The sequence below is a fragment of the Phyllopteryx taeniolatus genome, chromosome 2, assembly GCF_024500385.1.
Source record: "Phyllopteryx taeniolatus isolate TA_2022b chromosome 2, UOR_Ptae_1.2, whole genome shotgun sequence".
NCBI lineage: Eukaryota > Metazoa > Chordata > Actinopteri > Syngnathiformes > Syngnathidae > Phyllopteryx > Phyllopteryx taeniolatus.
In genome coordinates, this window is record NC_084503.1 from 11,825,675 (window position 1) to 11,841,118 (window position 15,444).

At 40.6% G+C, this 15,444-nt stretch overlaps 1 protein-coding gene across 1 annotated transcript in view; it reads left to right on the plus strand.

Moving 5' to 3' along the window:
- The window catches only part of trip4 (thyroid hormone receptor interactor 4), a 131,584-nt gene that overhangs the window by 4,881 nt on the left and 111,259 nt on the right, over positions 1–15,444 (plus strand). The window contains exons 9-11 of the mRNA XM_061760750.1: positions 768–961; positions 1,045–1,169; positions 2,088–2,179. Of these exons, the coding sequence (XP_061616734.1) occupies positions 768–961; positions 1,045–1,169; positions 2,088–2,179 (411 nt within the window). The remainder of the gene's footprint in view (positions 1–767; positions 962–1,044; positions 1,170–2,087; positions 2,180–15,444) is intronic.

Sequence of the window (15,444 nt, forward strand, 5' to 3'; positions counted from 1 at the left end):
GTCGTAATGGAGGAATTAAAGATTCAGGACTTAAATGAAACTGTACTTTCAATAGTTCTGCTGTTTTTCATCATCTTCCTTTCTCCTCAAATTGACCAGACTCCATGGGTTCCAGTAGATACAGTATAGTTTCTCCCCATGTTTAACATACATTAAAACGATATAGGCGGCACGGTGGACGACTGGTTAGAGCGTCAGCCTCACAGTTCTGAGGACCCGGGTTCAATCCCCGGCCCCGCCTGTGTGGAGTTTGCATGTTCTCCCCCGTGCCTGCGTGGGTTTTCTCCGGGCACTCCGGTTTCCTCCCACATCCTGAAAACATGCATTAATTGGGGACTCTAAATTGCCCGTAGGTGTGACTGTGAGTGCGAATGGTTGTTTGTTTGTATATGCCCTGCGATTGGCTGGCAACCAGTTCAGGGTGTACCCCGCCTCCTGCCCGATGACAGCTGGGATAGGCTCCAGCACGCCCGCGACCCTAGTGAGGAGAAGCGGCTCAGAAAATGGATGGATGGATAAAACGATATATGATTTTCAGTATTCACTCTTACAAATGACACATTGTTAGTATCCCTTTAGTCAGTTGGACAGCGTCTGTGAAGTTAAGACAATGTCTGTTAAGCAAGTACAAATGTATAATTGGATAAAGTCTGAAAAGTTAGCACAGATGACACTGTTGAATGGCGGTTTCTCCAGATGGGCTTGGTTGAAACTTATTTTCTACAAGTTGTGCACTTAGTGTTTATTTGTCCTCTTTATATTTATAGTGGGTAGATGTTGGCAACAGTGAAAACAACAAAAGGAACATGGAGAAAGGACAGAGTGTGGCACAAGCGAGTAAGGGAGGAGAGCGGGCCAAGTTGCGTCTCCAAGACAAAGAGCTGCAGGAGATGTCTGACGGTGGCTGGTGTCTCAGCATGCACCAGCCATGGGCATCACTACTGGTCAAAGGCATCAAGAGGTATGAAGTCTACAAATTTTGTAGTGATCGCTCTCTAGTAATCAAATAGTTCAAATTGCTCATGTGGAACTGTTTGTGTATAGAGTTGAGGGCCGAACTTGGTACACATCCCACCGCGGCCGTCTTTGGATTGCTGCCGCAGCCAAGAAGCCCACCCCTCGGGAGATTGCTGAGGTGGAGGCCATGTACTCTTCCATCTACAAAAAAGGTACAACATAAAATAGGAAATGTTTATACAATTACTGTATTGGAAGTGGTTTGGTGTTAAAATCTTACCTGTATTATGGATAATTCATATGCAAACGAATGTGTTTGCATAGGTGTGCACAGAAAGATTGTGTTATCTGGCATAAAGTTAGGTCCTGAAGGATTTTAATGATTCTGCCTTTCAACACCACCACTATTCTTTTGCATTAAGGAATTACAGCCAAGTATCATCATTTACAGGGTTTCAAGTATTTGACTAATCGATCATCGAATCGGGGTGATTGGCCAGATGCTGTCCATTGGCTTGTTACTTTAAGACAAATTAAGTACATAAAACGTCTAGAGTGGTTATCAGGTGGGCGGCCATTTGGCAGCTATTCGAACTATGAATATGATGTCTAAGGATATCTCAAGGCAAGTGACAGAGGTGATCATTCAGATGGGGAAAAAAAAGACTAAGGTGTTATATAATCACCTGTTTAGTCCATTTGTAGAAAGAAGAAAAGCAATGGTCACCTTCAAAACATTAACAGCCTTCGAAGATCCCTGAAGACAACTAAAATGGACGATTACAAACTTCTGAAAAAAAAAAAGAATACTCTGGAGAAGGTAGTATTATCATTCTTTAAATCTACAATCAAGAGACATGAATAAATAGAGGTTTTACAACAAGCTACAAACCACTGGTAACATTCAAGAAGTGTAAAACCAAAATTACATCCGAAGAAGCCTCCTATGGAAATAAAATTTATGTTGTTGCAAGGCGTCAAGTCAAGAGAACATTATAAACTTCCAAGCTACAGTATTGGCGATATGACCTTTATTTGATGTTTATTTATATCCACTGTGACATTTTCTTGCAAAGCATTGTTGGATGTTCTGTAATGTTAGTGCTGTATTTCTTTTCTTGTTTGCGTAGAGCTCAGATTTCCTTCTGACTATCCCACTGGTTGCCTGTTGGGCTGTGTCAACGTCACTGATTGCCTTTCTCAGGAACAGTTTAGAGAGCAGGTTAGTGAAATATACTTTTTTACATGCTTGTTTTTCTTTAATAATTCACATTACAGAGACAATGGTAAACTGTAAACAAATGAGTTTTTTGTGACATCTCCATTTAGTTTAATCAGCTCAGATAGACACAGTTACAATGAAATAGACAGGGGTGTACATACAGTAAGTGGTGCGCGGGTGCACAGAAAATGTTATATGCGCACCCAAATCGCGCTTTTGCACATCACCCAGCATTTTCTTTTTGGGGGGCACAGCGCAATAGTGTTGTTGTTCACGAACAACTTGAAACAAATGATCCAATCTTTTGAGCAAACGTACTGAAAAGAATCACTTAATGAACTGATTTGTTCCTTTCTCAGTTGAGTTGAGCTCAGCTGCGAACCTGTGGTGCGCAAGAAAGTTCGCCGCAAACGGCACCACTCACGGGAACTGACCTCCGTGTCTGCGTGCGGACAGGGGCTGATAACAAGGCGTCACCGCGGCGGGCTTCGTGAGGCATGCAGGCATCTCTTGTTGTGCTGTGCAGCAGCATGTCTTTGTCTTTACATGAAACCAGACCGTGGTGCAAAAAAGATTGGGAACCGGTGCCCGAGAGAAGCGCGCCAAATCAGCTGATATTGCGATCCCAGTCAGCTTGAATGTGGTGTCCTGTGTGAGACCCCTTGATGGCGCCCCACACACACACACGCATGCACACATGCTATCATCTTCCTTCTCTTCATCATTGCTAATGGCAGTGTCGGCAGGCACAACCACCAACATGAAAATTTCTTCACAGTTTATAAAATAAGCATCTATCTATAATTATATACGTACATATACAGAATTCAAGGTATAAAATGTCTAAAAAAAACTTTAAATGTCTCAATGAATGTGCATTGCTACAGGAACGTACAGTATGTACAAGGTTGCTTACCAGCTGTGAACTGGATTAGACTGACACTAATACACTAAAAGGCAAAGCATATGCAAAAAGACCTACAAGCAAAATAAAGTTATTAGGTCATGAAACAAACAAAAAAGTTTTATTCCTCTATTTGTACAGGAAATAACTAAGTAATGAATATGACGTAACAGTATGTTTACATATAGACATAAGTTCATCCAATGGGTCATGGGGGAAAAAAAAAAAGAGCACCCCGCAACAACCTGTGATGCTAATTTGAGAACCAGACCAAAATTGTTATGTGCACCCCTGGATATAGCCATACTTAAAATATCTAAAATGATTTTGAAATTACTTTATTTGTTGAGCAATTTCATTGCAACTAATTAACATTTTTGAAAACCTTACGTCCTTCAATCTTGGGGGAAGTTAATTGCTTTAGGTTGTAAAGTAACCTTGGAGTAATAATCTTGGAAGTAGTGATTCTTACTTTGTTTAAGGGATGCAATGACATTTTGTTGCCAGCAGAGGTCATGCGGTACCGCTTCACTCATATTTCCCTGATAGCATACAGTACTTGCCACCAGAGGCAGTATACACCATATAATTAAATGTGAAATTGAAATTAAAGCCCTCATCATACCAGTTAACAAAATGGTGGTGCATCTGCAACTCATTGCCAAAATTTAGTTGTGTGCTAAGGAGTGACAAAGAAAAAAAAGGCTCATCTTGTGAGTCATCTGAGTCCTGAGAGTAGGAATACATTGACCAACTGACTAGACACATTCAGTATGTTGTGGTGCGCTCCCTGCTTTCTTTACGATTTCCTCAATGGGCACTTAAATGAACTCAATTCGGAGACAAAGTGTATCAATACGCCTGAAAATATGATCCCATTCTACCATTAGGTCGTCTTGTGCCTACAAGGTCAATAGCTGTTTTGTGGCTGCAATAAGCAGCTGCAATACCACTGATCCGAGCTCAACAGGCCCCATTATAGGTTAATCGGACACTAGTACTTCTCTGTTTGATAAGGTGTCATATTATTTGGGATGTCACATCAAACACACATGGTAGAGGGAATGTATAACACCCATTATACTGAACAACATGTCCTACACTGACATTGTCATCATACTTAAGACTGTTGTGAGAATAAAAGTCATCACATTCCTCTCACATATTGCTTGCATATCTCTACCTAGGTATGTTTTAAGAAGTGTAGAGACATAAAACCCTTCAGTGCTCCTACATGGTTTGCATTCTGACTACTGGTATCTGTTTGTTTCAGGGCTTTCCCCTTTTGTACTCTGGCCTCATTCTCTCCTCCACCACTCATTCCACCCAGGGCTGTAAAATCATGTTTGCAGGCTGTGTGACTGCCCTTTCATCCTGTGAAAGGGTGTGTGTGTGTGTGTCCGTGTGTCCACTTGCACACAGGAGCCATAAATAACACCCCCACCCCAGACAAGGCCCCAGTGAAAAAAGAATGAGGCAGATGTAAAAACGAAACACAGGAACAACAGTACCAAAAGTGTAACGATGGTTCTGAACAGTTGGCCTGTTTCCCTGTTTGCCATTTTGAAGAGGGTGGGCCAGAGACTGTTAGCTGGTTAACATAGCACTTAGTCTATTCACATTTATGCAAGTTGACATGTGAGTGTAATGCATATTATCAGTGCTCCTTGACTTGTTGGAAAGGGTGAGGTGTAGGATTTACAGGCCATTTCTGCCAGCTGTAGGTGGTTAAAGGGGGATCACGAAGGACTAACAGCCTAAAGTTGTTTTCCAATGGTATATGAGACATTTAGGAGATGGAAGCGTGTGAAGCAACACAAAATCCCAAAATACTTAAAATGCTGTAAATACTTCAATGATGTTGATCTATTCCAACCACATTCGGCCTCCAGTTTGAACGCTGTTGGACAAAGAAGAACCAAAGGGCATACATTCTGAAAGAAAGAAATACCCCAGGCAAACTCGGATCTCACTTCGACCAATTATTTCCCTTATTAGAAACTGACTGATGTATTGATCCATTCTCCCACTAATATCGCTGCCCGCCCAGCTCCCCTGCTCCACTTACAACTGGTAATTGGCTAGCCATTATGATCTGTGCGCAGTCTCACAAACCTATTTCCCACTGCTCTCTCAGCAATAAGATATGTATATCCGAGTTGTCAACAGTAAACCAAATGGGAAAGGGGGACAGGGTGTGTTTGGTTAAAAGATAGAAGGTATTTTACAGAGTGAAAATGGGAAAGCGTTTGGAGAAGTAATGAGATACATGGACTACGTATGTACCTCAGCCAAGCTTAGCTGGTGTACAAACAAAAAGAACATGAATAAGCAATATTGTATTTAAAATTGTGAGAAAGAAATACTGCCAGAATATTGTTAAAGTGTGTACACACAGGTTTAGGTTTATTCTTTGTCATCAAAATTGATTCACAGCACAAGCAAAGGCACAGCACACCCCATACAGACCCTAAATAGCACTTTCGACTGACTCCTGCGGTGAAAAAATTGATTGGCTCAATCCACACTCCTAATAAGGATCTGTTTTCTTACCGGGTTCCAAGGACCATGTCACCAGTTGGCGGGTTCTATGTCAAAGAGGTCTAATATCTTGAACAAGCATGCAAAGACCAAATCCAGTGACTGTTAAATTCAGCATTGATTATATAGAATGTCTAACAGGGCAAAAGGCCAACTTGGTCTTTGTATGTGAGATCACAACGTACAATATCCATCCATCCATTTTCTGAGCCGCTTCTCCTCACTAGGGTCGCGGGCGTGCTGGAGCGTATCCCAGCTGTCATCGGGCAGGAGGCGGGGTACACCCTGAACTGGTTGCCAGCCAATCGCAGGGCTCTTACAAACAAACAACCATTCGCACTCGCAGTCACACCTACGGACAATTTTAGCGTGTCCAATTAATGCATGTTTTTGGGATGTGGGAGGAAACCGGAGTGCCCGGAGAAAACCCACGCATGCACGGGGAGAACATGCAAACTCCACACAGGCGGGGCCGGGGATTGAACCCAGGTCCTCAGAACTGTGAAGCTGACGCTCTAACCAGTCGTCACCGTGCCGCCACAACGTACAATATATCACTATCAAATAGCACTACCAATTCTCTCAAGTTGAAATGTTGACATTTTGATCGAAACGTTAAGAGTCTGTGGTTTTATTGTTCAGTAACAATACAGGTGCCAACTACTTTATGGATAACTATTTTATTAACCTCAGGTGTTTGGAGGGCTGTGGAGTAGCAGCTTTTTCATATCAGATAGGCACATATCTGGAGTACTTGTTGTTTGCCAACTGGTGAGGACTAATGCATCACATTTCTCCTTTATCACCATGCCAAGGTTCATACACGGTCCAGCGTAATTTTTTTAATGGTTTATATCAGAGGTCTTAAACGATTTTCAGGCCAAGGACCCCAAACTCATGGGAGGCTGGAGCGGGGACTTCCTACTTATGTATATTGTATATAATTGTGTTTTATATCAAACAGGTAGTATAATAGAATGTCTTTTTATTCATATAAATTATAATTAAATTTGAAATTGTATTGCACAAATATATCATTTTTGAAAATCATATATCATATGTATACAACATATGTAATGTAATATAATCAGAATCACACAAGGAATTTGTCTCCGGTAGTTGGAGTACGACAACAGACACTTTTGGAGACAGAAAGACATTGACAAAAAAAACAGTCACTGAGCAGTAAAGAGTTGCTAGTTATCTGGTAATGCCGGTACATTTTTTATTTATTTTTTTGACAATTGTGCAAAAAGATGCAGAGTCCTCTAGCACTTGGAGCAGTCCGGTGCAATGACCATTGTGCAAAGGGCACCAAGACTTCAAGGAGTGTATGCGGTTTAAAGTGACGAGTAGTGCGATAATCTGGGACAATGTTGGTTGTGCAAATGTTGCAGATACTCCTCAATCAGTGTGCAAATGGAGCAGATGCTACTCTGGCATGAGTGGCCAGTATATGCAAATAGTGCAGCATGGCGAGACGACTACAGTGATAATAAAAATATAAAGATTTACAAAAATACAATGGGCTAGAGATAAGACGCGATGTATAAAAGTTTTTTATTATTCAGCAGTCAATACTCTAATTGATAACTCGGTGAACTTATTTAATACACAGGTTCAAATTTAAACAATATAAGATTAGTCGACCAATCATATGAATGTGTATTTAAAGACATTTAAATTTAAGGGGGAGAGAGATTTTGTGCTGCTGAGCGAAGGAGGGCTGTCTTGTCTTGATATTAATTTCCATGGTAGATGATCTAATTTACTGTCCATTCAGTGACCTTTTAGCTTGGTTATTAGTCCGCCCCGACAACCACATTTCCGCGTCTGATTAAGCCTCTGTCGGCTTACACTGCTACTACACGAGTCCGCTGCTTTGTAGGCCGCTGGGTCTTGCAGAGACCTGTGCTCCAAAGACCGGTCGCGAGGGTCAGCGTTATGAACAGAAGTCCCTGATGATTGTAATTTCAGCAAGTGCTGGCGATCATACACAAATTTACTGCAGACATATACTATTTTTGGTCAGTGGACCGCCCCAATAACCGCACTTCCTTATCTGATAAAGCTGCCTCCGCTTGCTCCTCTGTCGGATTTCGCTGCTCCGCAGGCAGCTGGGTCTTACCGAGCGCTGCAGACCAAATCGTGGCGAGTGTCGTAGTTATGAACTCAAAGTCACTGGATGATTCCAATTTCAGCAAGTGCTGGCGATCTTATGTTAAATTTCTTTGGCTATTGACTATTTTTGGTGTTGTATGCAAATAATTTTGGTCAAAATGACCATGACTGGCAGAAGCCAATGCTGACTGGTCTCTTGTCTCTTGTTATCGGTCCAGTTTTTTCAGTATTGGACCGATCCATGAGACGTCATTATTTTTCCCAGTAACGGCCATATACATTAGTTATCGGTACGATATTTATCATGCATACCTAGAAATTATAGAGCCAACTGTTTGTGTAGAAGCAAAATAATCAGTTTTTCCATGTCATGTTCCCTTTAAATATAAATTCCAATTCCAATGAAGTTGGGACGTTGTATAAAACGTAAATAAAAACAGAATACAATGATTTGCGAGTCCTTTTCAGCATATATTCAATTGAATACACAACAAGACAATATATTTGTTTTATTTGCAAATATTCACATATTTTAAATTTGATGCCTGCAAAATATTCCCAAAAAGCTGGGACGTGGGCATGTTTGCCACTGTGTTACATCACCTTTCCTTTTAACAACATTCATATTCTTTTACGATGAAGCCACACTGTTGTAACCTGTGCAGAATGTGGCTTGGAATTGTCTTGCTGCAGTAAGCAGGGATGTACCTGAAAAAGACCTTCCTTTTAGCATTAATGGTGCCTTTACAGATGTGCAAGTTACCTATGCCATGGGCAGTAACACAACCCCCATATCATCACAGATGCTACCTATTGAACCTTGAGCTGATAATAATCTGATGGTCCTTTTCCTCTTTGGCCTGGAGGACCATGAAATCCATGATTTTCAAAAATAATTTCAAAATGTGGACTCGTCAGACCACAGCACACTTTTCCACTTTGCATCAGTCCATCACAGATGAGCCTGGGCCCAGAGAAGCCGGCGGCATTTCTAGGTGTTGATGATAAATGGCTTTTGCTTTGCATGGTAGACTTTTAACTTGCATTTGCAGATGTAGCAATGAATTGTATTAAGTGATAATGGTTTTCTGAAGTGTTCCTGAGCCCCCGTGGCAATATCCCTTAGACCAGGGGTGTCAAACTTATTTTTGCCACTTTGTTGGTATGGTTTCCCTCAGAGAGTTGGTATGACGTGAAACCATATAAATGTTTCATCGCTTGATCAGTGTATTTTATATACACAACTAGGGGTGCCCCGATCCGATCTTTGAGATCGGGAGTCAGTCCAATGTCAGCAAAGAAAAACGAGTATCGGAACAGATTGGACTGGATCTAAAATCTCAGCTTTTACCACTCTTACAAGCAGTTCATTCCACGCTCCGCTCCAGCACTTCTATGCAGCAGCGCACGGACTGCATGCAAAGCCCACGTGATCACAACAGGTTGCTAAGGTGCTAACATAGTAGCAACGAGTAAGAGTGTATGTCGCTTGCTTAAAGTTGTTTATTGACACTCCAGCTTAAGTTAACTGGAAAACTAAACACTTATAACAAAATAATTACACCTATTGAATGTTTAAATACATCATGTCTTCATTCGTTTTTATTCACAGAAATCGCTAGCTCAACGCTAACACAAAAACAAATGAAAAACACCATTGACGAGCTAACGAAAATTAGCATTGAACTCGCTGCACTTATCTCTCAAAGTAATGAATATTTGTACACAAATATTGTATAGCAACATACAAACAGGCAATATAACAATACTCTCTGGCATTTATTCTTCAAACACTATGAAAAATTACTTATCGTAACAATATTTGATCGTGACTTCTACTTTTTTTTGGTACTGAAAGTGTGTATGTCATTGCACGTATCACACTGCCCCTCAGAGGCCAAGACATGCACAGGCAGGAACAATGATTGTCAATCAAACTAAACCCCAGTTGCATCAAAAAGTTCAAAATGGTATTGCCGCACATGTGGAGAAAATCAAATGATGTTCCCACCATATACTGTTCGTAAAAAATAAATAAATGACTGAATTAAACTTTAATTGATTTGCTTTCACCGGCCACGTAAAATGATGTGGCAAACGCATTAATAGGTGTTGTGTGTGTGTGTGTGTGGGGTCGTCCGATTTTGCTGGTTGTCTGTTACATTGAAGCATTTTTTTTTTTTTTTGGGGCCAAATGCACCCATATTACTGTAGAGTACAAAGATATTGCTTTGTAGGTTTTCTCTCGTGGCCTAAAACACCAAGTACAGTTCAAGATTATTGTAAATAAATATAAAAAAGCTTGTAAATATTTGAAAGTTTCACATTTTATCCAAACTTACCCCTTGGTCATGGTGACATTGTTGAGGTACAGTAGTCATCATAGGCGAGTCGCTTTCATGAGCCGCAAGGAATTAGTGTGCTCCCTAGTTCCAAATCTGTTGCCAAAGACGAACGGCTTGACAAAAAACTGTTACTGTACCAAAAATAGCATGCTCCAGACTCCAGAGACTTGTGTTTTGTATTCCTCAGTCAACAACGCAGCAAACCCGCTCGCTCTCTCTGCGATAGAGCCATCATCACATGACCGCCACGTCAGTACCCCACCTTCAACATGGCCGCCACGTAGGCACGGGAGGCACATCTTTTGGAATTGGATCTTGTCATATTGTATATCTGTGACCCAGAAATATGTCAGTCCCATTCGCTGCCTGCATTGCGACACAGCGCCAGTAAACAACAGTGGCCAATTCTGAAAGTAACAGACTTTGTCAACATAATTTTAAGTGACAAATGGAAACTATTTTTTGGATGCATTGTTCAGTCCCGATGGTACGTTTTAAACGTAAATAAATCATTTGTAACTATGGTATTGATGTAGTATCTGCTGTACTAATCTGTTATTTGTACTACTGATTCTACTCTATGTGGAAGATTAGCAAACTGCTACGGGACAAGCTAATGGGGATGTTGGCAGCAGCTGCTACTTAAGACAGTCATTGATATTTACACCAAAATACTTTGCCTACAACACCAAAAATAGTTATCCAAAGTAATTTCGCATATGATCGCCAGCACTTGCTGAAATTGTGATCATCCACTGATTTTGAGTTCGACTGCGACAGTTGTCGCCGAGCTAGCTAAGCTCGCTCCCTTTAAACAACAAACAATGGCTAGGTGCACTTGAGCCATCTCATTTTCTGGGTCACACTGAGAACAAGCACATTGTCAGATTTACTTCAAACTTCACAGAAAACAAGAATAATTATATTGAATCACATCCATATAGTTTTCTATTGTGTCCGAATACTATAAACGTGTTATTTTCAATGCTGAAAACACTTTTTGCAGTCAGATCTGCGCTGACACAACTTCAAGCTCTTTGGCAATGCGTCTTCATTCAGTCGACACCAAACAGAGCTTCCAAAATTAGCAGTAACACTTACTAGTACCTAAAATGCACGGGCGGTGCAGAAGTAGCCAGATGCTGCTCATGGAATTGCGTGCACCTGTTCAGCTGATGCCGTTTTGTGGGCCAGTGTCGCGCTGACATCAAATTGATCCCGGCCTTGTCCCGTTCGTCCGGCCCGGGAGCTTTACACACTGATGGTTTTCAGTGCCACCTTAGTGATCGAAGGTCACGGGCATTCAGTGTTGGTTTTTGGGCTTGCTGCTTATGTGCAGAGATTTCTCCAGATTCTCTGAATCTTTTTTTATGATATTATGGACCGTAGATGATGAAATCCCTAAATTTCTTCCAATTGTACATTGAGAAACGTTGTTATTAAACTGTTGAACTATTTGCCCACGTAGTTGTACACAGAGTGTTGAACCTTGCCCCATCCTTGCTTGTGAACAACTGAGCCGTTCGGGGATGCTCCTTTTATTCCAATGAACCTATTCACCGGTGGAATGTTCCTGAAATCCAGCAAGAGCAGCCAGACGTAGGACATCTTGCTCTCCAGGTTTCTGATGGCTGTGTGGACCACTGATGAGATGGCATCATCATCATCGTCCTTTATGCCTATTGGTGAGGGTCCACAGTGATTTTGACGTTTTTTTTTGTAGACTTTACACCGATCTTACCGGCCAATAATTAGCATTTTATGCTGATCGGCTTTAATGTCATAATTCACTGAGCCGATCCATTGATCGACTCCACAAAAGACATTTACTCCGCGTCGACATCGTGTACAATATATTTGAATCCAAAAGCTAGTTTATTTTTAGCCATGTCGCGTGTCTTTTGACGTAGTACTATAAATATCTATAAGTTATTTAAAACAAAAAACGTCGGCGGTGTGGGACAGACAACACGTCTGAGACAGACAACACGTAATGCGTGGATCTGACTACAAGACAAATTTGGTCTTTCACAATTGCACTACTGTCATACTACTGCAATAAAATCTTGTATTCCGATACCACCGCATCCCGTTTTTTACGATCACTGGACTTTATCTTGTCAACTCAAACACAACCGGATACACTCGTTACCACGGCCACGACGACGACAACAACAATCGATCGCGTCGTGTGTATTATAAGAACTAAATGGGGGAAAATGTGTGTTGGTGGTCACCGGTGTTCGGGAGAGGACTTTAATTCAAGGATTGCTTGAGGTATGTTCATGTACTTTTAATACGATACGCCTCGCAAGCAGGCAACAAAACGTTATGTAGCCTAGCAAGCTAGTGCTAGCACTAACTGTTTTGCCTGTGTTCTGTCGAATCATGCTCTAAAGTTCCGGTGTGTGTAAAGTAATTTAATTACAGTAAGTTAGCACCCATTATTTCTGTCATGTTGTAATGTTGGTTTGACCTGACTGATTATAATACATGACCTGACTCGAGCAGTGATTTCTAACCTTTATGGAGCCAAGGAACATATTTTACAATTGAAAAATCTCACAGCACAATAACAAACAAAAATGTCACAAAAAGTGGATATATTAATTACTGTATTTACTTTCTGCCATCTAATAGAAGACCATTCATTTGTTCTGTCTGTCACTACAAAGATACATTATTTATTGTAAATGTAATTTTTTTGAGCAATTAAGGATACACAGTAAATGAACAAGTCATTTAAATAGACACATTTCTCCATCCTGTGATCGGATCGGTGGTCGGTTATCGTTTTTTTAAACTCTCTGATCGGCCCCAAAAATCCTGATCATGTAAAGCCAATTTTTTTATCGTGCCATGATCAGCTTCTCAAAGCAATTCATGACTATTGGATCGAGGGCGACTGGCTGATAGTCATTCAGACCTGTCACTGTGGAGTTCTCTGGTATTGGGATGATGGAGGCAGTCTTTCGGCAGGTTGGGACAGGTGCTAGTTGAAGCGAGGTATTAAAAATGTCTGTTAACACCGTTGCCCGCTGGTGGGCACAGTCTTACAGTACTCGCCCTGGAATGTTGTCAGGACCTGAAGCCTTTGCAGGGTTAATCATTTGTAGGGTCATCATCACATCTGCTGTGGTTAAGTTAAGGGGCGTGTCATCGTGTGGTGGTGTGAGTCTGGGGCTGGCGCTGGGGGTGACGTTGTTGGGTCCTCAAAGCGGGCAAAGAACTGGTTGAGGGCATCTAGCAGGGAAGAGTCTTCCGGGCATTGTGCATGTAATATTTGAGTGCTGTTGATCAGAATGCAATGCAACTATTATTGTACTGATAGCTATTTTTAATGTTTTATCCTTCTGATCTATGTATTCGACTTTGCATTTATTAGCATGTAAGACAAAAGTGCACTTTCAAAAGAAAATCTCTTATCTACTGCCTGCGCAATGGTCATAGATAATTTTACCCTTGAGACCATGTGAGTCCCGGGATGCATGTTATGGAAACAATGAGTACCAGCTCTGGAACAATGAGTCGTTGCAACTTATCATATACAGTAATCCTTCGCTATGTCACGGTTCTTGCTTCATGGTCCTGCTATATTGCAGATTTTTATTAGTTTCTCTATCTTTTATACTGTTTGTACAATATTTTTGTGTTATCTGTTGCTTTCAATATGTTATGTTTTGTTTAGGCCTGTTTCCCCCCACTGCCAAAAGCTTTCACGATAATCGATATTATCATTGATGTTTTTTAATGCCACTGATATAATGATATTAGAGCATAATAAAGAATTGTACACCTCTTACAAAGTCTGCCCTGGTAATCAAACATATGAGCAGGGCTGCATTTCACAATAAGAGCAAGTGAATAAGAGAAAGTTTGAATTTCCACTTTTCTCTTTATTATTATTATTATTATTATTATTATTATTAATCAGTTTATTTGAAAGGGGACAATGCAATTTCATAAAACACATGAAATACACATGGTTAAAAAAGCCAGAATTAGCCAGAAGGCTAGTTTTCATCTGTAGTCCCCTGGCCATGATGTAAAAAAGCAGTAAAATACATCTACAAGACAATATAATACAGGATACATAATCAAAGACTTACTATACTATTAAGAGAGAATAAAACCACAAATCATTTGATCATAACAAAAAAAAAACATCATAACATACATATAGCCACATTTTCAGTTTTTTTGTGAAGGCCTTGTATTTTGTAAGCAGTTTAACCTCCTCAGGTACTGAGTTCCACTCACCAGCGCTCCTCACTGACCAGGCTGACTTACTGAAAGTGCTCCTGCGCAGAGGAATGAGACAGTCACCTCTGACAGAGCCTCGAGTGACACGCTCAGAGCTGTTTCTTTGGCTGATGAACTCAGCCAGAGGAGCTGGAGCTCAAATCATGCAGTACTTTATAATTTAAATCTGCAAATATGTGAAGACTGTCCCAGTTTAAAAGACTGTATTTTTTCAAAATTGCACAGTGATGATAGTGCCTTGGTTTTTTATCCATCACTTTAATTACTTGTTTGTACAAAACTTCCAATGTTTTTTTTGCATTCTGACCAGCCTGGGACCAAGTGGTTATGGAATAGTTACAGTGACTAAGAATCATTTAATGTAAGTAAATTTCTGCGGCTTCAGTTGACATTTCATTTCGAATTGCATGAAAATTTGCGAGGTTTAATTTGATATTTTTACACAATTTGTCAATATGGGCTTTAAAGGAAAGCTGTGAATCTATTATTAACCCTAGATATTTGTATTGGCTGACAATTTGCATTTTTTTCTCCATTAACAAGTATGTCGGGGTCTGGTGATACTCTATTTGTTTTAGTGAAATACATGCCTACAGTTTTAGAAACGTTTAGCCGTAGACAGCACTCCTGCAACCAAGTTGTGACACAGGACATTGTATTAGTGAGTTAAACAGCAACAGTATCTTTGGAGCGACCATGAACAAAGAAAACCGTGTCGTCTGCATAAATTACGCCCTCTGCTTCAGAACAAACAGTGGGCAAATCGTTGATATAAAGACTAAATAAAAGGGGGCCTAATATTGATCCCTGAGGATCCTTCAAGATGCCAAATCTTGGCACAACAGTGAAGTCTCAAACAATATTACATATTTTAACTTAACAAATCGTAACTGAACAGTTTGAGAGGTTATATTTGTTCAAAATCGTAATTTTGTTTCATGATGGCTTTTTACATACTCTCAGTTCCATTCTATGTGCCATTTGTTCCAAATGATCTCTTCATTTGTCGGTCATTTTCTGATCTTCCTCTGGCTTTAACTCAACTTACACGGTCTCTCTCTCACTCCTTATCTCTGTCTGGTCTACGCACA